The 23,141-nt window shown below is 42.5% G+C and overlaps 1 protein-coding gene across 7 annotated transcripts in view; it reads left to right on the top strand.

Moving 5' to 3' along the window:
- NPAS2 (neuronal PAS domain protein 2) overlaps positions 1-23,141 on the top strand; it is a 104,692-nt gene that overhangs the window by 66,035 nt on the left and 15,516 nt on the right. For 5 of the 7 annotated variants that reach the window (XM_061459654.1, XM_061459658.1, XM_061459659.1 and 2 more), the window contains exons 6-15: positions 2,639-2,759; positions 3,769-3,882; positions 12,955-13,073; positions 15,106-15,188; positions 16,108-16,214; positions 17,416-17,563; positions 18,456-18,537; positions 19,228-19,369; positions 20,102-20,208; positions 20,378-20,470. In XM_061459654.1, the coding sequence (XP_061315638.1) occupies positions 2,639-2,759; positions 3,769-3,882; positions 12,955-13,073; positions 15,106-15,188; positions 16,108-16,214; positions 17,416-17,563; positions 18,456-18,537; positions 19,228-19,369; positions 20,102-20,208; positions 20,378-20,470 (1,116 nt within the window). The remainder of the gene's footprint in view (positions 1-2,638; positions 2,760-3,768; positions 3,883-12,954; positions 13,074-15,105; positions 15,189-16,107; positions 16,215-17,415; positions 17,564-18,455; positions 18,538-19,227; positions 19,370-20,101; positions 20,209-20,377; positions 20,471-23,141) is intronic. The other 2 variants (XM_061459655.1, XM_061459656.1) reach the window with 2 other exon arrangements.

The raw sequence follows: 23,141 nt of genomic DNA, 5'->3' as shown, positions 1-23,141 counted from the left end.
GACTGGAATGTTTGTTTCCTTCTCTCTGTTTGGCCTGTTGATATATTCTTGATTGACCTACCGATCCAAGAATATTGTTGGAATCTTGATACTTACAACATGCAGACATTCTGTCCCGTGTGCTGCTTTACAGGTGTGCCTAACCTGCCCATGAGGCAAGAGCTGTGAAACGCAGTAAGAAGTACAAAAGATGGTACTTCTAACAGCAAAAATGCAAACCAAATATTACATTCTGAATATGGTACACAATGGCAGCAAAAATATAAAAGCCAGGGTTCACAAATCAATGAATAGCTGGTGCTCGGGGCAGGAGGTTGCTTTAAGGGGTATGCGGAACAGAAGTGTCCTGCAACTCCAACTGTAGGTGTAGTCACAGGCCTCTGCAGCTACTACCTTGAACAGAAAAGACACTGCAGAACTGGTAATAGGTTTTGAATTGGAGCTTGGTCACAGTATGGAGACAAAAGGTGGTATTGGGTCAGTGAAGAAGCAACAATGAGTCCGAGGAGAGGTGGCAGCTCACATCTAGCACTCCTGCAGTTACTGCTGAGTGAATTGGAGATTAATTAACCTCCATGAGACTTGTGCGAAACTGGTGGATAAGTGTCATAATCTACCGTTTACAGGTTGAAAGGGAATGAGAAAGAAAATTCCTGTTTTGCAACTGTACCAAAAGTCTTGAACAGGACTCACCACTGTAGTTTCCCATGAGATGCTTTTTCTTCATATGCCCCAAATTGTATGAACAATGTAATTCATTTTGTATAAATATATATATAAATATGCATATATATGTAAAATAAATTTGTGTATGTCTAGAAAATAAATACAGATTGCATAAATATAATTTATGAGATCTGCTTTTCTAAAGAGAAGAAGGACTTCTGTGGGCATACTGAAGGTAGGCCTAAAGGGGACCTACAAGCAGTCTGGAGAGGGACATTTTAGAAGAGCATGTAGGGATAGGAGAAGGGGGAATGGCTTTAAGCCGGCAGCACAGGGTAGATTTTGATCAGATATTAGGAAAAAATTCTTCACTGTGCGGGTGGTGAGGCACTGGCACAGGTTGCCCGGACAAGCTGTGGCTGCCCCATCCCTGGCAGAGTTCAAGGCCAGGCTGGAGAGGGCTTTGAGCAACCTGGTCTACTGAGTGGAAGATGGTTGGAACTGGATGATCTTTAAGGTTCCTTTCAACCCAAACCATTCTGTGATCCTATGTGTGTATATTTATACATATTTATACATACATATATAAACTTAATCACATACTATATCAGTAGGATTCATATTAATAAGGTATACACTAAAGTCACAATAATTTTCAAGTATTCTTCACAAAAGGAATATTCAAGTGTAACAAGCACATGTAATAAAAACTTTTAACTGAATAATCTGAAGTGATATCACATCAAGGTAAGTATATAAAGCATAGCACTCTGATTTTCAAAGTATATTTGATACATCTCGTTAACTCTAAACAGGAATTCCACTCAACAGCAGGCATGGTGGAAAGGAGAGGGAAACCAAAGTGCAATCTTACATAAATACCTAGGTAAATTATTGTGATTAATAACTTGCCAGTCTCATACAGGGCTAACACATTTTCAACACGACTGTGCAGTCTGATAGGAGCTTCTCTGATGACACATGAAGCTGCATCAATGTGCCAGCTCAGCCTGAAGTAGTCATAAGTGGGATGGATGTAAGTCAATGCTATTAGAGGGTCACTTTATCTTACTACTTCCTTCCAGATATGCTCTTCTAGCGTTGGGTTAGTTACCATGCTGGACACAGTGAGACCTTCCTCTTGGCAACCCTGTGACAGACTCTTTGTCTTCTCCACCCTGGGCCAGTCATGGCCTTTTGCAGAAGCCCATCTCCTCTTTCCATTCCCAGATCTCAGTATAGATTTCAGATGGGTTCAGGTTCATGCCAGCTAACCATGGGGCTGGGGATACCTAGGCATTCAGCTGATGGCTAGCCAGAGGGGTTGTGCCAATGGCACCATGAAGTCCCCCTCCCTGGGGACAAATTACTGCTGCTGCAAAGCAATGTCCAGAGTGAGGAGTCTCCTTCTCCCTGCCCCCACCTGCCAGGATGCTGGAAGCAGGCACCAATGGCTGCTGCTTCAGGGGCACTTCCCAGAAGCTGAGAGGGCTCCCTAAGGGAAGGACTGGATCAGAAATTGATCCAGCTCTTAGGTCTGGTGGCCCAGAGTGACCCCACTGCTCCTGCTAGTCAGGGTTTGCCATGGAGAGTGCAAGCTTCAGGGATCCACAACAGGCCTGTCCATGGAGCTAGTGAGCAGTATGGGGAGCCAGGCACCCATTCTCCAGCTCACTCCCAGGTTTCATTATTTAATTGCATGGATATACCTGATGCACCTGATGGTCTCTGACAGACTTTAGAGGAGCATCACTGAGTGCTGAGAATTAAGCTGAGAACTGGCCCACAGAGAAGTGGCTGCTCTGTTTGCCCAGCAGTTTCCTCCGTTTTAGACTTTGTCAGGAGTCCCTGGAAATCAGTGGGAAAGCTGCAGTCAACTGCCAGACACTTCATATCTACATTGCTGTGCATCTCTGCAAGCATTGCTCGTTGTGATATTTCTGTTTTTCTCAAAGGTCCTTTTTCTTTGCAGTGTGATGTCTTGGATCAGAACTTGCTAAATTTCCTCCCAGAACAAGAACATTCAGAAATTTATAAGATGTTATCTTCTTGTATGCTTATGACGGATTCTGCCTCATCGGACTACCTAAAAAGTAAGTTTTATTTTATCTTTCCCAGTAAATGAAAAAGCAGGGGCAGGATAAAAATTTTCTCTCAGAAAGAGTTTCTTATGTGATGTGCAATATAAAACTTAGGTTCATAGCCTTTTAAAAAGATCTTGCCACCTGGAACGACCCTTTGGTTCTATTTTTAAATGAAACTCATCACCTTTATTTTACTAGGCTAAGACTACTTGCAGTTAGGTTAATTATTGAATATCATATCTTTTGAGACAGCTGAGGAAAATAGGTTAGCTGATGGAAACTGAGAGTTCGTGTGAGACGAATCACATCTTAATTGATATTTCAGTCTGTTCGAGTAAGGTGCTGTTTAGAGGTATGCTAATGTGGCATACCTTTGGTTTGCATTCCAGTTGAAAAGTATCGGTAAAATCATTGTAATTATTTTCAAACAAAGTTTGGTTTTCTTAAAAATGCTTTTATTTGCCTCATCCCTGTTCACTTCAGGAGGTAAGATACAGGAAATCTGAAAACACATGGTAATGTAAGATGTACAGCTGCTTAATCTACTGTATATACAAAACCTGCAGCTGATCGCTAATATGCCAAAGTTAATTTAATAGATATTTTGAGGTAATTAGGCGTAGTTTTCCAACAGAAGATGTAGAGCAGCTGTGAGTCATGAGAAGCCTAAATAGAAAAAAATGCTATAAATGAAGGATCTGGTTCTCTCCTTTGCTACACCAATGCTATGGCAGTGGTGGAGGTGGTGTAAGAGAAGGGCAGGTTATCCACAAAGACTGTCCCTGAGCTGTGGGCAGACCTGTGCAGAGCCCTGAAGAACCTGCACCCCTGCAAAGTAATTCCTTGTAGACGCTAATCCTGCCATGTATAGCATGTAGCACAATAGTGTAGAGGACTCTGAGTGGTAACAAGCTGCTGTCGTGCTGCCAGTTGCAAGATTGGGGTTGGAAGACACCATTGGTTGTGTTTAGCTTAAATAGCATATTTATTTCTTCTTCTTCTTCTTTTAACAATCCAGCTGACAATGAACTAGAGTTTTATTGTCATCTTCTGAGAGGAAGTTTGAACCCAAAGGAATTTCCAACATATGAATACATAAAATTTGTAGGAAATTTTCGGTCTTACAGCAATGGTAAGCTTTAATTGTTGTATAAATGTTACTTTAGCTCTGTAAAATAAAATATCAGTATTGCTCCATTGAACAAGACAGGCTTTTAACTGAAAGGACTATTTTTAATGTTATGGGGTAAATTTTGCTTCACATGGATCTCGCTGCTGATTTGCAATAGCTGGACAAGTACCTATGAAGAGTGAAACTGTGTTAGTTGCTTTTGTTACTGCCCTTGTTAGCAGTGATCCTTTGACTCTGCATAAGTTTGCAAATAATGGCAGGTTCAGAGGAGTGTTTGCACTCACTAATACTGTGTGCTAAGACTCTACCTATTAACTAAATAATAAGCTTGCTACCTTATCTGCTGGCTTACATTAAACACAAGTTCTGTGCCAGAACTGACAATCTGCCAAATCTGCCCTCTCACCTTGCTCTGCAATCTACATTGTAATGGAGCGCCTGCACGCACAGCTCTACACTGTGGTGAGGGGTCCCCTTCTACTGGCAACGGAGTGTCTGAGGACCCTTCCACCTACCTCCTTCTCCAGATGCCATTTTACATTCCTCTCCAGCACTGCAGAACCCAATACCTACAAAAAAAGGGAAAGAAATGCAGTCAGCACAGTTGCTAGTGCACCACGGCCGGTCTAAGGGATGCAGGGCGTATTTCCACCTCGCCCATTCCCTAACAAACAGATTGCTGCATGGCCATTAGTGTCAGAAATAAAATACCCTTTTATTACTTTCCCTTCCCCTGCCTGCCCAAGTTTGCTTTAGTTACTTGCCTGATTGAACTCCAGAGTGGCATTTCCAAAGTTGCTGGTATTGTTCCAAATAGGTCATCCTCAGCAAAAAAAATTCCCCACCGTGCTTTCCAAAAAACACACTCCACACTGCGACAAAATAAGTCCCTGTCCCCATTTAACTTTCTGCTCTTGCTCCACATGACTAGAATAGAAACCTACGTGCAGGATGGAGATATGTCTTTCTTGTTTGGTGCCATCTGATTTGAAGCTTTATTTGTAATAAGAAATGTAACTGCCCGTATGTTTTCTAGTTTGAATGAAGTGAAATGCGGCTGCCTGACAGACACGCACACCAAGCTGTTCTGTTTTCTAGAGCAGAAACTGGCTTTCAGGTGCTGACTCATAAGGATACATTTCTACCAGGGGAATTTCTGATCCATTTTCTTCAAGGATTTTTCAGCCTTTTATTTTGGCATGACCTTAATATTGCCTTTTTACCTGGTAGGATTTCATATCCCAACATTTGTATGAGTGGCTATTTCTCAGAAGAAAGATAAACTTGTATTACAGGTATCTTCCCTAGCTTGATGCATATAAATTAAAGGGGAACATACTGATTTCAGGAGACACCAAATCATTTTCCAAAGACCCCAGCTTATAGTTTTCAAATAAGACACATGCTTTCTGCTTCATTTTTTTTTCCTCTGTGACACCTTTTCCTAAATATTCCACCTTATTTTGTCTCTTCTACTTTCTTCCCATCTCTGCTGCATTCAGGTCCTCTGTTCAATAGGGAGAGGATAGCCCTTGTCCCTGCTGTGTGAGATGGTGCCTCCTGGCCCCATTCCCATTTCCCCATTGCAGAACCCTGTAGCTTGCCCATGCTGACTTTAGATTCCTGAGTTCATTACAGAGCCAGGTGGAAATACTTGCTCATCAGTGCATCCCCAGCACTGCTCCCTCTTGTCTGGGAGATGCCCCCATAGCCCCCTCTGTCTCTGACCCCCAGCGCCCTGGCTTCTAATGCAGCCACAAAAGCACCTCCCAGTAAAGGTGGAAGCAAGTGCACCAGAGTCGTGATGTCACAGCAGTCACCTCTGTTTGTCTGGGAGATGATAACCTTGGGCCAAGGACAGAGAGAGCAGCCACAGGAGGGTGCAAATCTCCGAAGTGGATGTTTTTAGCTTCACTGGGCTTCTTGCATCAGCCAGCTGCACCATGAGCAAGGCATGGGGGCATCAGCTCAAGTGAGCACCATATGAATGCAGCTGCCCCTTGGGCAGCCTTACAGCCCCAGGCCCGAGGGCAAGGAGCTGTGCTTTGGCAAGGGGACTTGCAGCATAGACATCTTTGAGCATCTCATGGGCGCAGCAATGGGCTGGGTTCTCACTTCTGCTTGCTCCTCACATCCCAAGACACCCTGTTATCAGGCACTGCCCCCCCCCCAGCCAATGCACCTCCCAGACCTACCAGTAATGTCTCTCTTCTTCCTTCCGTGAAATAAATACCCTTTCTCCAGCCATCCCACCTCTAGGTGTGAGGCCAAGCGGGTGAGAAAGACAGCGGTAGGAAGGGTGGTGGGGGAAACACGTATCACTTGCAGGGCAGCACTCTTCCTATGTGGGTAGGATTAGCTGGCCCCAAATCCTGCTTTTTGGAGGTGTTTGTGAAGGAAGGAGGCTAAGCTGAAGATAAAAAAGAGTTAGCTGGGGGAGAAAGACAGAAATTGCAAATTAAGCTTAATTAGCAGGAGACGTTCCTTATGAATGTATTCAAGAATGTTTTTCCCTGTAGCTTTTCACAGCAGTGGAAGTGTGATCATGTTTTTACACATGGGAGACTGATACAGGATGTTCTTCTCTAAATACAAATCTCTGCTTTTTAGCCACCCAGTCCTACTTTTGTTTCCAGTGGTTTGCTGAGTGTACTCTGAGGCTGTCCCGCCTGTACATTCCTGCTGCAGGGACACCAGAGCCTCTGTGGCTGGGAAAACTCTTTTATTCCTGTCAGGCTGTATCCCATCAGGATACTTAACTATTCTGTTCTCATTAATTTAGGGTCATGGCAGTGACAGTCCTAACACCTCACTTAACTTTCACTAATGTGTTGAAGAACCGGTAGGTCCGTTTTTGCCCTCTTTAAAAGAAATGTCATTAGCTTTATTCTACTTCCACATAACCTTTTCCATAATTTCCCTTGAATTATCATCTTTTTAGACCCATTTTACTATTTCTCATTGCTCATATTATAATGGTGGTGCCTGGGGGAAGGGGGTCATGAATGCTGCAGTCCCAGTCACCTTGCCCCCTCCTGTTCTCCTTCATATTTTCTCCGTTGATCGCATTGTACCTTATGGCCAAGAACATCATATCGGGATGGGTTTGAATGGATTAATTTGAAGGACTGAGGCTTAGAAAGCCAGCTAGGGGCTTAGCTGCTCTCCCTAATTTTAGTTGGAGCCCTGGAGCTTTAAAGGCCATTGTACTGAGACGCCAAAGAGATTTTTTTTGTCTGCTAAAGTAGAACAAATACCTGATACCTACCAAGGTGACTTGTCACCAGGACTGCTGTCAGGGAGCTAGGTCATGCATAACTTACATCATACCCATGCTACTCCCCGAGAGGAGCAGTCACTGGCATCTTCCAGATCCCAGAAGGTGCAGGGAGATGCATGTGCAGCCCCAGAAATTGCCTGGGAAAGTTCACATAGGTGACGGCATGTGTTCAGTCTTTCGGAAGATCACTGTCCCTAGAGCTCCTGGGCTCAGCTATAGCTGGAGGCAAGAGGAGCTGTACAGCCCAATGCCAGGATTAGCAAGAGGGTCCCCTCTTGGGGTGGTCCCAGGGATGGTGTGCGGGAAGCTGTGCTCTGTAACCCCTGCTACAAGGACATTGCTGCTGCTGCATCTACACCAGGGATGTGACATGAGCCGCCTGCACATGAGCAAAGCCTGCTTGAATTAGTGTGCCCAAGCAAGAACAGCCGACCGGAGAAACAGCAAAGTGAGCTATGTGGAGTGACTGCATGAGTCACTGGCTGTGCTAAATCAAATACAGGAGATTTGATTTTGCATTTGGGAGGATTATATAATCATCATTAATTAAACTTCAATGAGAAAAGCAGGACGGTAGCCTGACATGAAGAATCGGTGGTCCCTTGAGAGGAGAGGAGGTGGCCCATGGGCCACTCAGAACAGGAAAGTGGAGTTCCCTCTTTGTTTCTGTGAGACATGCATACTTGCTCTTAGAGCATAAAGTTTTGGGGGGTTTATTTGCAAATAGGGACTCTTTCTAATATTTTTATGTATTTCAGGTTCTGGTCCTTTAGTCCAGATTTTAACAGGAGAGATGAATGTATGCAAACATCTGAGGCAGCCAAGTGCCATCACTGTACGTGTTGACCTGTAGTGCTTGATAAGGGACAGAGTCATGTCAGCATCACCTATGAATAATGCAGTGGCTCCCATCCTGTCTTGCCTGAGGGATAAGGGGGGGGGCAAGTAATAAAGGCAACCCTCAAAACAATCCAAGAAATATATAGCTCACAGTATAAAATGTCAAATTAAGTGAGAATAGATTATTTTACAAAGCTGCTTAATAGCTTACTCTGATAAGAAAAGATAAGGTGGGCTGGATTTATCCCTCCTGTGAAAATTGTTTGTATGTTTATAAACAGAAAAAGATCTCTCATAATGATAGAAATAAATATTGGCTTTGGTATTCTATTTCTGAGGTGACATACTTGCTTAAAAACTCCTGAAAGGGACAGAGCCAGAGTCCTGCCTTTCAAAGTGTTCACCAGCACAAAAAAGGACCACCAGCATCTTTACAGTGATAGATCCATCCTTTCATCCAAAATGCCTGAAGTTTTCCTCTTGAAGGAGGAGATAACCATTACGTGAAAAGAGTTCCTGATCAAGCAATATCATTAAATAGTATAGTGGAATTTAAAATTGAACATTTTTGTTCCCAGTTACATGGAAACTCAGGAAGTATCTGGTTACTGGATGCTAATAATAGCAGATACTCTACTGTTAGCTGATACATTTATCAGAGATAAGAATAACCATCTAGAAAATTTTCATGCTGAGGGGAAAAAAGTCTTTTCTCAGAAAAATTAATTCATTCTGAATTCCTTTTTAAAAGAAACAAGCAGATTTATACAGAAGATACATTGATCCTGAGCCTCCATCAGCATATGCAGAAACATCTGATAAGAATAACTCAAACTGAAATGAATGTTTTGATCAGAACCAACAGCCACACATAATTATTATTTGCTATTCACAATATCGTAGAAGCTGCGGCTATCAATCTGCAGTGCTTACGTTGGGCTCTCCATGGGCACTTAAGAAAAAAGGCACTATTCCTGTCCTAAAGAATTGACCCATATCAGCACAGGATGGCGAGGGGAGAAACAGGAGGAGGAAAGAGGAGAGAGTAGATCAAAGTAGACAAGTGATGTATGGACACCATCACTGTTACTCATCTGATGCTACTGAGTGCAGTCTGGCTTGCTGCTGGCACTTTTGATTTCTTCATTATATATATTAATTGCTAAATATTCTGTTTATCTGTGGTCTGAATGTATTTATGTGAAACAATCTTGGTTTTATTCTGGTCTGTTTGGCTTGCATTTTTTAAAATCACTGCTCAGTTTGTTGGACAGTCACTTTGGCTGGTTCTTTAAACATTAACATCTACTGACAAAACAGGAAGGAGGGGCTTCTTCTTTCAACTGGCATAAATGAGAGGGTTTGCTGTTATGGAAAGAATATGTTCTAAACAACCTAAGTTAAAATAAGATGACTGACCAAGCAATTGACTGCTGTACTACTATTAACTGAATAATGTGGCATCTGGGGGATTTTAAAGATGTTTTCATTAATTTCATGCGGCACGATTTGTATCCCTAAGGATGAAAATCTTTTCAGCTGTGGTAGTTAAGGGCTTGGTTCCTTATATATATTACTTATTGTTGTCTTGTCCTTAGTGTTCTGGTCTTTTCTGAGAAAAACCCAAAACCAAATAACAACAAAAAAACCCCACCCTGTATATAGACAAGTCAGTTTCTTCCTATCTTCTTATATGGTATTTGCAAGTAATTTAATACTTCTGCAAAAGTATTTCGTGGTAGCTCTAAGAGCAGCAGGTCTGATAGCTAATTGCAAAAACTATTAAAATTCATGGTAAGGAGCATCAGCTAACTGATATATATGAGACAACTGTTTCATCTTTCTGGTTATGTATTTAGCTTTGTCACACAACCTTCTAATTCCCTACTCAAGGTATTTTGTCTAGATCATTTAATCGTGAAGCACACATGTCCTCATTTAGCCAAGCCCACTTGTTTATAGCTAGCTTAAGATTTCATCAGTCACTTTCTGACAAAAGCATTCTGAGACCTGTATTTGACATATAAATGTTAACATCATCATATCCTCAGACTTCATCCTATATTTTCCATTCCACTGATTTTCTGTGGTGCTCTCAGAAAGTTTGCTGCTGAACTTTGCTACTTCAAGATGTTGTGTGTTTTCTTTTAAAGAGACTTGGAGAATTACAAAGTATGATTTTTCAGAAGGCATGCTTGATTTTTTTTAATTTATGATGTAATGATCTCTTTATTTAACTACACTTTAAAATTTATCAACAAAAAAGGTTGAAATTTGTTCATCAGGTGCAAGGGCAGAGCAAAACAGGCTGTGCAGATAGAGCTGTGGAAAGAACAGATACCAACAAAATAAATCAGGCAGCCAAGTAATGCAGAAACAAATGTCAGGGATTTTTTTCTTCTTTCAGTTACTGTAATTGTTATTTTCAGATGGAGAGGTACACTGCAAGGTGGTGGCTATCTGCCTGCATCACTGAGGCTTTTAATGCTCTGAATTTGTCAAAGGCATCTGAACATGGAGACGGCACAGTACTTGTTCAAAGTCGGGATGGATGACTTTCAGCCAGGCCAGCTCTGTCTCATCTCCTGGGGCTTATTCATTCACTGACACTTAAGTTCAAGATTCCCAAACATTTTGGGTGAAATCCAGAATAGAAATTCATCCAAAATAAATTATTTACTACATAATTTTCCTAGACAATAATTATTTAATTATTACATAACCCTTTTAGTATTGCTTTTACCTCTTGGAAATATAACCCTATTTTGTAAATGCCATATTCAGGGATGTATTCTGCTCTCTTCTGGGAATACATCTCAGGCCCATGGCTGTTTGTATGAAACAGCTAACGCAGAAAAGCCATCTGCTCTCTTTGATGTGACTTGGCCTCCACTCTGTCTTCACTTTCTTCTGCAACTGGTGTCACTTGCAAGCCCATGGGTTCACTAACTAGGTTAACTTGTCATACCTGTGGTTTGCAGGTGGAATGTACTTACCTTGTTTTCATATCTTAGAGCGCAGTCTGCTGGGCTCTAAGATACAAAAGCATTTGTGACTGAACTTGGCTATTGCAGAGAGAAACCCCATTGATTTTAAATATGACAACATACTTCACTGGAAGCTTGGAAGTAACTTTTTACAATGCCCTTAATGTGGGTTTATAGCAATCACATTAATTTTTAAACAGGTCTGACTATGAAAAGTGACAGACTTGCACAAAATAATCACATCAGAGATGAACCAATAACTCTTGACTCGGGCTTCTCCTGTTCCCTGTAGCTCCTAACTCTTTCTACATTTTTTACCATCTCTTGTATTAATAATCCCATAGAAGCCCTCATACATGTACATAACCCCAGGAGCAGTACAGGAACAGATATTCCTAGGAAGTCCCCAGAGCAAGTGCGCTTAGCTGGTGTAAGGAGGAGGATTTTGCCCATATTTTTTATCTCAATATCCAGTCAGCCATGCCCTCCAGACTCAACTGCAAGAGAGAGCTGTAATGTCTGTGGATGTGCACATCTGTGCTTCTCAAATGAGGAATATTTCTTCCCCTTTTTGGCACAATATATATTGTGCACACAGTGGCCTAAACCGGTTAATAACAGGTGTGAATTCTCCTCAGAGTACTTACTTTTTCTGTCTCATACCCTGTTATCGTTGTCATCAGTTACTCTTTTGTACCATTATTCTAAGGCTTTTAATAGGTTGAACTGTGTTCCAAAAACACATGTGTAAATTGAAACTTCTTCAATCTCTACAGTTTATGCTACTGAGCTAAGCCTAGTGCAGAAGCACCCCAGAATAAAATTGCTAGTTATCTCCCCCACAGATAAATAGAAAGCTCTTCATTTTCACAGGAATGGTCTTGCTTCACCTTGCTTTATCCTGTGCCGAAGAGACAAACTGTAGGAAACTTCACAAAATTGGATATAGGGACCTAACAGTAAAGAATATTAGCATTTATCCCTTTTAGCATTAGATTAACTCATATTGGTGAACTCCAGCTGCTAAATGGGACTTTCTCTGCCCCCACAGGAGATAGTCAGCTGCACAGGGCAAGAGCTTGTGGGACCAGCCCAGTTCCCACTGTAGCTTAGCACAGAGTTTTCTTTCACTGCTGTGAAAGTAGGATTACCATCTCTAAACAGCTCAAATTTGGAGGAAGAATTTCCATTATGTTATTCTAACATGGGACTGTGGGCTAGCTTAAGGCAACGCATTCTTTTGGCAGCGCATCTCTGTGGCAGGAGGTGCTAGTGGGTTCTCAGAGCAAGGCAAGAGACGTGAAATCATGAAAGACATAAAAAAAAATATACAAAATCTGTTGCCACATCACATCCAGGTTTTCCTTCTGCCCAGTGTTTCAGGAGACAGCAGACCCTCTGCATGGTCACCAGAAATGCCCAGCTCTTGGGAGCCTGTGCCACGCATGGGGTCCTTTTTAGGGTCGCTTTTATTCAAACAAGGAGAACTTGTGCACACTGGGGGCAGTTCATTGCTAGCTCAATGGAGCCTCACTGGTGGTGGGCCCTGGTGTTCTGCCACTGATGATGTTCTCTCTTCAGCTACTTCCCCTGCCGATGCTTTTTCCCACTGCTTCATGGAAGTCAGGGCACTAGGCATGCTGCAGCATATATTTTTTTCTTGGTGGTGAAAGAGAGCAATTGGATGCATGGGTTTTCTTTCCAGAAAGCTGGTTTATGCTCTTTAATACTGTTTGGCCTTATTTTTATCAGGATTAACCTATAAGATTCATACTTGAAGTTAAGCTCTGATGTCTTTCTGCATAACATGACTGACTTGGATTTAAATATATGCATATCAGCTTTAAAAGCTTTTAGAGCACTTCTCTGAATAAAATTAATACTAGTACACTTCATGTGTGCAAAATAGGAAGAGCAAATCTTGTATGAGGAATGACTTTGTGTCCTGTTTTTTTCTCTACCTAGTGCCTAACTCCACTTGCAATGGCTTTGATGAGGCTGTCCCAAGGGCTTACAGAACATCCCCTGGAAAGCAGATCTGCTTCGTTGCGACTGTTCGTCTGGCAACACCTCAGTTTCTAAAGGTAAGTGCATACCTTGGGTCGCATTCATTTCAGAACTTCTCAAAACGCTTTCAGATGAAGTGACATGCAAAGTTCTTAGCTTTGCTAATTGAATGGATTACAGATATCACATTTCATGCACAGAAATCCAGTGAAGAGGATTATCAGTGTGAGCCAGGATCTGCAGAAGCGGTGTCACTTCTCCTCCCCTTGCCAGGGAGATGGAAACCCTCCTTGCATTAGGAATTGCACAGTCACTTTGAAATTGGCTTCTTCATTACTGCTTTCTGCTCTGGGACTTGCAGGGCACTCTTGAGTGATTCATGGCCCCAGCAGGCTACTGGGGGGCCCCAGCAGAGTCTCTTCTGTGTGAGTAAGAACACTTCCCATAATCTTAACCACAGTAATCATATTAGTACGAGGGGCTGGAGTTAAGGTTGTCCGGGAACGCTGAAAGCAAATTCCCTTGTCTTTGGGTAACTAAGATCTCAAATTAAACAGGGAAACTAAATGGACTGCACATGGCAATGAGCTGCCCAATGCTAGGGAGGAGAAGAACCTGGAGAAGGTGTTAGCTGCCACAGAATCCTAGACACTGATTGCTTCATTTCACCTGAGTGACTTCTTCTCAAAAGTGAAGGCCAAAATATATATCTGACTGGCTAACAAAGGCAGAATTACTGTGTTTGTTGCACAGAGAAATGTTTCCATGTCGCACGTTGAATTTCAGGGTATATTATTGCCATCAGCATGTATTTTGGCATAAACTGTAGATGGGGAAGAGAGGAATTTAAGGTATGCCTGAAGCCTGTTGCCTCTGTACAGCCAGCAACTTTAACCAACTTTGTAAGCATTGACATGTATCAAAGAAACACTTGAAAGCAGCATGTCCCAGCTTGTCCTCTGGTCCCAAGAGGTGGTCTGTATGACTTCCCTCTCATAGAGGGACAGCAGAGACAGAAGTGGCAGTGGAGGCATGGGTGGGTGTCACTGAGCCCACACCACAGGAGAATGTGGCACCAGGGAGCAGGAAGACAGGCACATTGGGGGCCAGCGGGCAGGCTGTACTTATAATGATGATGGAGACCCTCCTGCAAGAGAGACATAGGGGACACAGTAACCCTGGATGCCACTAAATCCTGAGTGCTGATGCTGGGAAGTACCAGGCCAGGGGCCTCCAGCTTGACTCCAGGCAGATTGTGGAGCTGGAGGTGCCCCTGCAAACTGCCAATGGGAGAAGAGATGTTGGCAGAGGGGATCTGGGGCACGCAGCAGGCCCCAGCCCATGCATGAGTGTGCACCATGGTGCCATCCTTCCTCCCCTTCCTATCTCCACCCAACAACTAATCACCTATGACTGCCTCCTTATCTTATCCCTCTGGGGCAAGGACGTCCTGCCTCACAGGCAGCCCTGTGCCCTGCCTCCTTTTATGCACTTATTAATTATCATTATCGGAAGTGCTAAGGGCTTCTGAGCCTTAAGGGCCAGCTTCTTCACTTCACTGGAGTAAAGTACAAGGCAAAACCACTACCTTTCCCCTGTCTGACAGGATCCATGCAGGCTGCCTGCCTGAAAATGCACGTACTCCTCTTTGGCTGCTGTGTAGGAAGCAGAGTGTCCCCCTTTCTCAAATAGGGCTCGGAGAGCAGACATCCAAAAGGACTGGGCAAAGGTGGTAGGTATCTTTAGTAACACAAAGACAGCAAGGGAAGTCGTGACAAACCCAAATGGGACCAAGCACAGGCTGGATGCTGGAAAACGGCATTGCTCCTTGGGGCTGTTGGCAGCACAGCCGTCACGCCCCAGGCACTCCTGCAAAACCATGAAAACTTTGGCTCCCTGAACAACAGTCTCAGCTCTTAAGTCCACGTGCATCACAAGTTCTTCTTCCCAACTCCTGCAAAAATGTTGGCATTGATAAATACAATAGATTGCTCTTTGGAGTTGCCAGAAAATGTGCAAATTCTCTGTTTTCTCCTCTTATGCACTATGTCTTTATAGCTAACAAAAGCTAGATGAAGCAGAACTCTAAGTCAGCTCTTTACCACACAGGAAATGTGCATCGTGGAAGAACCTCTAGAGGAATTCACATCACGACACAGCCTGGAGTGGAAATTCTTGTTCCTGGATCACAGGTTGGTGGCAAGAACACTCCTGGTTGCGTTTGACTCTTGTCTGCTGTTGTTTTCATAAGTGCAATTCTCTCAAATAGTGTTCCATTTCACATCTAAATCGCATGAGCAGGAGGGCTGCCACTGAAATTCCTACAAAAGCTGATGCTTACTGTTTTACATTTAGTTTTGCATTTGTTTTTATCAGTCTTTTAAACCAAAACTACTCTGTTTCTCAGGCCAAATTTGTGATTAGCGTGTTCTCATTTCCTTTAAAATTATCAATGGACCAGAGTCTGTCACATGGAAAAATGATCCAATTGTTTTACAGCTGCAGAAACCATTCTTTCCAAATCCAGCCATTTATTCTGTGTGTGCAGTTCCCACTGAGTTACGGACGGAAAGTCTGTGCTGGCCCGAGGCAACTGTGCTGGCAAATGTACAAATCAACTGCCTCAGCATGCCATGGACAAGCTCTGCAGGCACCCAGAGGGAAGCAGCACAGATGATCTCCCCTCCGACCCCCAGTAGTCCCAGCAGACGATGGCTTACTATCACCTTGCCATATGTTTTCCGCTGTGCAGAGACTGTGGGAGCCGCAGCAGAGCCCCTGACCAAGGAGCAGCCAGGGAATGTCTCCCTCACAGCAGGTTCCTCCTGTGTGAAGGTCTCTGAGAAGCTGAGCTGCTTTCTGCAAACACATTCTCCCTGAAAATATGGGGTTGTCATAGCCTTGTCCTGGGAGGATGGTGCCTGCTGGCACTACCATGCCCAGCTGGGCAGCCCAGGCACAGGGAAGGGCAAGTCCGGACCCGTTCCCCTGGGGTGGATAACTATACACTGATAAGCAAGAGCAGATCTGGGCTTTTTGCATATCTATGTCAACATGCAGAACTGCTTGTTTTGTGGTTTATGAATTCACTTATACTGTGCCTAACCGCAGAGCACCGCCGATTATAGGATACTTGCCTTTTGAAGTGCTGGGTACTTCTGGCTACGACTATTACCATATAGATGACCTAGAGCTGCTAGCAAGGTGCCATGAACACTGTAAGTATCGCATGGCCCAGGTTCCTGTGGAGTCACTGGGACAGCTCTTTTCAGTGAAATGAAATTTCAGTTAAAATTGGTTTAAACTTGGAAGGAGAGGTTTGACCCTTCCCTCGCACCTGTATGTCTTAGCAAGAGCTGTAGCAGATTGGAGGCACTGCAGCTTGATCACCAGCTGGGCCAGACTTATCAAGCTCTGAAAAATACAATTTTACCCTCCCAAAGTAGTCAACAAAACTCACTGAATTGATAAAATACGCCAAATTAGACCCCGCTCTGTTAGTAACGAATATGCAGGAATGGTTCAAGCAAACTCAGAAAAGATTGTGTTTTGTAAAACTCTCACAGATTATTTACCCTAATATTGTTCACCACATATTTAGGATACCTGTGATAATTGAATATAGTCTATTAAGATTTAATTGAAAAACTCTTTCACTAAGTAAAGAAATTGAAGCAATGCTTTTCAAACATTTACTTATAGAACTGGCTGTACCATCTCAACTTACTGCCTCTGAGTGTCCTGAAAACATCCCGTCAACATTAGTTTTTGTATGTTGAGATTAAAATATAGAGAGGCTGAATATGTGCTTGTTTGGGAAATCCTTAACATCACTGGGGGAAAAAAAGCAAAGATTAACTTTATGGGGGAATTTTTAAAGCCTCCTATACTCCCCAGTTTACTGCAGTTTGAATTCCTGTCAGTCTGGGAATTTTAATTTCAAATGACTTTTGTCTTTGCAGTGTTATCTCCTATATTCACTTCGTTCTGAATCCATCTGCACACAATGCTCATCTTTTCAAGCATCTTTATCCTGTACTTTTCTGATATAGAATTTAAGATGATCACTCTTAGAAATTAATCCCAGATGCCTAATTAAGCAGTATGTGATCAGCACGTAAACCAGAGTAAGATCTATGTTTAAACCGTAACTGATGTTAATGCATTAGTGTCCAAATTTAATGTTAATTGTACTGAATAGGAATGTACCATTCAAAGAGTCAAAGAAGATACCTACTGATCTTTCTGACTTTTGCTCTATCATTAAGACTGACAGGACTGCTCCCTCGAAAGGTGCTTCAACTCCTGTCTCCCCTGGAAATCAATGGGGTCACAGATACTTTTGTCACTTTTTTCTCATTTCTTGCCATTTTCACATCAGAAATTGTGCTACAAGCCGTGTGTGTTTTCTGCTGACAGTGATGCAGTTTGGAAAGGGGAAGTCTTGCTGCTATCGGTTTCTGACCAAAGGACAGCAGTGGATCTGGCTCCAGACCCATTACTATATCACCTACCACCAGTGGAACTCCAAGCCAGAGTTCATTGTCTGCACACACATGGTGGTAAGGTATGGAAAATCGTATCAACCAGCATGGACATAAAGGACAGTAAGATAAAGATATCCTCATGACTGCCAACACTTTATCTTAAAAAATCATGTTTTACATAACAAAAAATTAAACCTGAGCTTTCTGAAGGAAATAAATTCATTATAGAAAACGGATCAGAATAAACGTGTAGTGACAGGACAAGGGGAATGGCTTTAAGCCGAAAGATGGCAGATTTAGATTAGATATTAGGAAGAAGCTCTTCACTGTGAGGCTGGTGAGACACTGAACAGGTTGCCCAGGGAAGTTGTGGCTGTCCCATCCATGGCAGTGTTTCAAGGCCAGGTTGGATGGGGCTTTGAGCAACCTGGTCTAGTGGAAGGTGTCCCTGCTGGTGGCAGGGGTTTGGAGCTAAATGATCTTTAAGGTCTGCTCCAACCCAAACCATTTGGTGATTCTATGATTCTATGAAACCTTACCTTATGATAAGCTTGCTATGTCAATCATTAATTTAGGGGCAGATTCACTGTTGCATTTTTCCATTTTGTGCAAAAATAAAGAATAGACAGATCCCTTAACTATTCACTTCCTCTAATCCTCATGCTGTTTTTAAAGAGGTGTGTGGAAGCTTTCCAGTGAAGTCATAAAGTGCTTGTAAGATGTGAACTTGACCTTTATATATACTTCTTTAATATACCTCTTGACTTCAACAAGATAGATAGGAACAGAGCAAAAACTGCAAATTGAAACAGTCTCTCTAGTGTTATTCAGTCGCATTTGACTTAAGTGATTTTTCAGCTGTTCATTTAACTTGTAAAATGTTACAGTAATTTGTTCCTCTGCTTGCTTAAAGTACATTTAGTGAAATATGGCAATACCATGTTCATACACAGAATTATATTTTCCATTCAGTTATGCAGATGTTCGGGTGGAGAGAAGACAGGAGATGGGCTTGGAAGAAGTGTCCTCAGAGGTTGTGTCCTCAGCACTAAAGGTACAACGAGAAAAGCTTTTTTCATGAATATATGTAGTAATCAGAATTTGTTCCTGTGTTAACGTCACTGAAGACTCCAGCATTGTCTTTCTGGATGGATTCCCTCAACTTCAGAATTCATTACTCATTTGAATAATTTTAACATAGGTTGTGTAAATTCGTGAAAGGATAAGCCTGGAGATCAGTAGCAGCCATAGATTAAGTGGAACATGGGCAGGGACAATGTAAGATATCTCCACCTTTCCTTGGCAAGATACTACCATTTCAATTCACTTGAGCATATTTTTGCAATCAGCCTTCTTAGCTACATCACAGTTGTCTGACAAGGGAAGAAAGAAAAGCTCCTCCTCAGTGCATGGCTGAGCGTCCCACAGAGGTTGCAGTTGCTGTTGCGTCCAACTGAACACAAAAGATTCAGAAACACATCTGAAGGCACAAAATTACTATGGCAGTAGCTTGCTATTTATTTCCATTTCAGTGACAGTTCTTTGTAAAATGCATTTGTTAGATGGGAGATTGACACTTGTGCCCAGGTCTTCTGCTGGCCTACCTGGGATTAGTTCTGCTCACCTTATTTTAGGACAGCCAAATAACTGGGTGTCCAACCATTGCTAGATGCATTTCAGAATGTTTTTACCCTGACAGATGCAATAGCTATTCCCTCTTCTTGTTTTGGTTTGTTTTTTTTAGGACAGTGGCACCTGCTTGGATCCTGAACAGCACTTTAATGCACTTGATATTGGTGCCTCAATCCTCAGTGCTAGTCGGACACCTTCAGTATCATCCAGGAGCTCACCAAAATCTTCCCACACGCCCAAGTCAGACCCAGCATGTGAGTGGCATTCCTGTGTTATTGCAGTATTTTTAATTTAGCCAAGTTACAGAATGTGTGCATATATACCACAGCCTCTGATTTAACAGTTAGTGATGAGGTATCGATGATATGTGTTTATCACTCACAGTGAAGTGCATAATCTGAAATGCTAACATACAAGAGGTAAGGTTCTAGTGCAACCACCTATACACCAGAAAATGAATAGAGGGACTAGCTGTGAAACCTGCTGTTTCAACCTGTTATGAAAATGAGAGCTTCTGTCTTCAGATTTGAGGACATCAGTATAAGCAATATGAGACCCTTCTAGACTTACATGAGTAATAACAGTGATTTTCTTCTGGCCAAGATTCAGGATGTTCCAGAATTGACTTGGGCACACCTTATGCACTCTTTCTGCTCCCTGGTCTGGAAGAAAAGTCAATGAGCTAACCTAAATTTACAGTTATTTGAGCTATTTGAAGGGAGTTCCAGCTGTTTTAGCACAGTTCTTGGTTCCTTTTGCTCTGTTCATTGGAGCACAAAATCCTAATCTGTCTCATTTACTTTTATCTTTGCCCAGACCCTCCTTATCGGTTTAATTTTACTGCCATTGAAGTCAACAAGAACAGCCTTGACTCCTACTGGAATTTAGCAAGGCCGTAATCATTCCTAGCCAGGTCTCACTGTAATACACACTTCAAACGGGGATGATTTCCAGCGTGTGAAATCTCACTGGTACTTTTCTTGCAGCTACACCAACAAAGCTGATTGCAGAGCCTAACACTCCCTTGCCAAGAACACCGAGTGCTCAGCAGGATTTATCTGTGCACAGACTCAGTCAACCTACTGCTCTTCAGGTAACTTCACAAAGAGCCGTCAAAATAGGCAGACAGTGTAAAGCTTGTGACACATATGCAGCTTAGTGGTTAAAAACAACTTACACAAAAGCCATGGCAATAAAAGAAACCTAAAATTTAAAGGAGCCAAACTTGTAAATAAGTTTTGGTTTGTTTTGTTTTAATCTAGGTTTCTTTGCCTTCTCAGCCTTCACGTGAGCTTCTCCCACAGCAGTTGCTGCCTCAAGCAACTCTGCAAAATCAGCCTGCACCTCTGGCACAGGTTAGTTGGGGATTTGGAAGTGGAATAGGTCACTTGCTTATCTCCTGATATTATCTTCTTTTGGGGCTTTTAGGTTACCTCTTTAGTACCTGAAATCCCCAAACCCACCAGCTCTCAAACGCATAAAACATTGTGGGGAAGTAATCTGAATTTTACACTTGTGTGTTTTAACATATGTGTACTGGCATTTACAGGAGAAGCCCAGGTACATGTAGGTTCAAGTACACACACGCATCTGTTTCCTGGAAAGACAAAAAGCAGATGGAAAAAGAGTTTTCAATTTTGCTTCTACAGAATCAGGTTCCATCAAAATCAAAGTCACAGACAAAAACCTAACAAAAGTACTCAGTTCCCCTAAAAACACCTGTTTGGCTGTGCTGATGCAGAACTAACCAGCAGTAAAGGACATGTGAGCTTAACAAAACCCATTTTGTGAGTGTGCCAGTAATGGTGAAGATGCCACTGAAGACAGATTCCTCCAGTGAAATCAATTAACCCATATCTCAAAAGCGGGCAATGGCCCCAAAAGCCTCCTCAGTGTTTCATTTGCAGTGCATTTTGAAGAAGCATTTTGAGTACCATGCTCCCATCACATTGTTTCTCTCCTGTGGCCATGCCATGATGATACAGGCCATCATCCTTTGATTTTAGGTATAGCACAATATTCCTGGACCTGAGCTGTTTCTACCATTGTTACGCTATATTCCCTCAAAATATCCCAGAGTTTCTTCTGTAGCATATAAAATATTCAAAGTCCTGAGGATCCCTGATTTAAAATAACAAATCCTCATTTATCTTCCATGTTTAATATTCTTTTCACGACTCCACACCAGCATGCAGCAAAGAAACAGCATATCAATTATCTGCTCTGAGCATTCATTTTCTTTTACAGATATTTCTCTCAGTTATTCATTAATGCACTTCCAAACATCAATTAGTTTATTTATTATAAACCTGTGCATGTTTTGTTTGACGTTTTTCTACCTCCCTTTCTTCTCCATCAAAGCTTTTTGTGAAAAGATGCTTTCCAATCGTTTACTGAGAGCTTTGCTGCCTTGCCTTTTCCCAGTAAAACACTCTTATGGCACTCCAGCTCCATTTCTTTTCCACCGAACTGAAGCACCATCCAGATGCATGGGCACTGGTTAAACCTCCTTGGGCCAGCTAAATCTTGATGAAAGAAAGCAGCCCTCTGGCAGCCCTCTTCTTGACTGGCAGCAAAGTCACAGCAATGCTCCTGGCAAAGCTCAAGATGGAGCTTGATGTGGGGCAGGGTATCAACACCAGGCCGTTGCAGCTCAGGTTGCTGATGCTCACATTCCATAGTGGTGCTCCAGGGAAAAGTACCAAATCTATATGCTCTTAGGTGATTTTCATGAAATATAGTGAAAATTACGAGACTATTCTGTACTTCCCACCTTAAAATAATAAACATGTCAGCCTACAGCAAGATAATCCATCATTTAAAGGACAAGGTGCCTGCAGTGCCTGTAGCAGGGTACCCTGCTGCCAACCCAGGAGGATGAGCTATGCAGGCTGCTCCCCACTGCCTTTCTGCCACTTGCCCTCAGTTGAAGGTGACTGAAGTCAGGAGCTGAAAGGCAGTGTGCTGAGCCTGGCCATGCAGGGGGCTGGGGACACTCTGATGGGTGTCCTTTTGGCTAGCATTCAGCTACAGGGCAGCAGTGTGGGGAAGGACATTTTAAGCATCCACATCTCATGCATCTGCCTCAGGCACCATCTGGTTGAACTTTGATTACTTTTATTTTGAGCAAAGGCTGTGATGGTTTTTGTCTCCGCTGAAATGCAGTTTTAGCTTCTGCCTTGCTTGTTTGAAGGAACAGACAGCACAGTACTGGATGTTGCCTGAATGTAAATGGTTTACGTTAAACCAAGTGTTCCCTATTAGAATATTTGTTTGTTTGCCTTCCTCATTGTACTAAATTAAAATCCCCTACAACACAGCGGATGTTGATGACTGAATAATAATTAGCACTAATAATCCGTTAGGGATTGTGCAGGTGTTATTCAGAAGACAGAAAGTACGAACATGTTGTTCAGTGAACTGCAAAACTAATCAAAACCGCTTTCCTAGGGGCTGCGCCTTCCAAAGCTGGTGCATGGACCCAGCCTTTCCTGAAGGAGGAAGGGATGACTGGATCCCTCTCTCCTTTGCTCAGCTAAAGCTTTCATGAAATTCCAGCAACCTGGTATTTTTGAGCTGACAATTCTGTTCCATGTCCCCAGCACTGGCCAGAAGGACTGAAATTTGGACAGTAGGCAGAAAAGAAAGTTTTAAAGGAAACTGAGCTAAGAAAAAGTAAATAGGGTCTCTTTTCTTTGCCCAGCTACCTAAGAAACCAGACTAGAATTACTGCTGAGGAGTTTTTTTGTCTGTGTTAACAGATCTTGATTAAACTGGTGGGATTATAGATATATCACAGGTTTAGTCTTCAGTGTTTGGAAAGCTGGCACTTTTCCTTGTATAACACACTTCTCTGAGGATCCTATGAATGTTTGTAAATGCCTAAGTGAGACAAAGAGCAACATCATCTGATGCCAATGGCAGAGTTAAAGCTGTGCGGTGTTTTCTGTGGAACATTCTGAGTTAAGCTCTTTTAATTTATTACACAATTACAGATTTCGCCCCTAATTAGTAGAGCAGTTAATG

This window comes from Pezoporus flaviventris, unplaced genomic scaffold (genome assembly GCF_033815535.1).
Source record: "Pezoporus flaviventris isolate CSIRO_AGI_PZ_B2104156 unplaced genomic scaffold, CSIRO_AGI_Pfla_v1 ptg000030l, whole genome shotgun sequence".
NCBI lineage: Eukaryota > Metazoa > Chordata > Aves > Psittaciformes > Psittacidae > Pezoporus > Pezoporus flaviventris.
The sequence above is the reverse complement of the archived record's forward strand: the minus strand, read 5'-3'. Positions and strand labels throughout refer to the sequence as shown.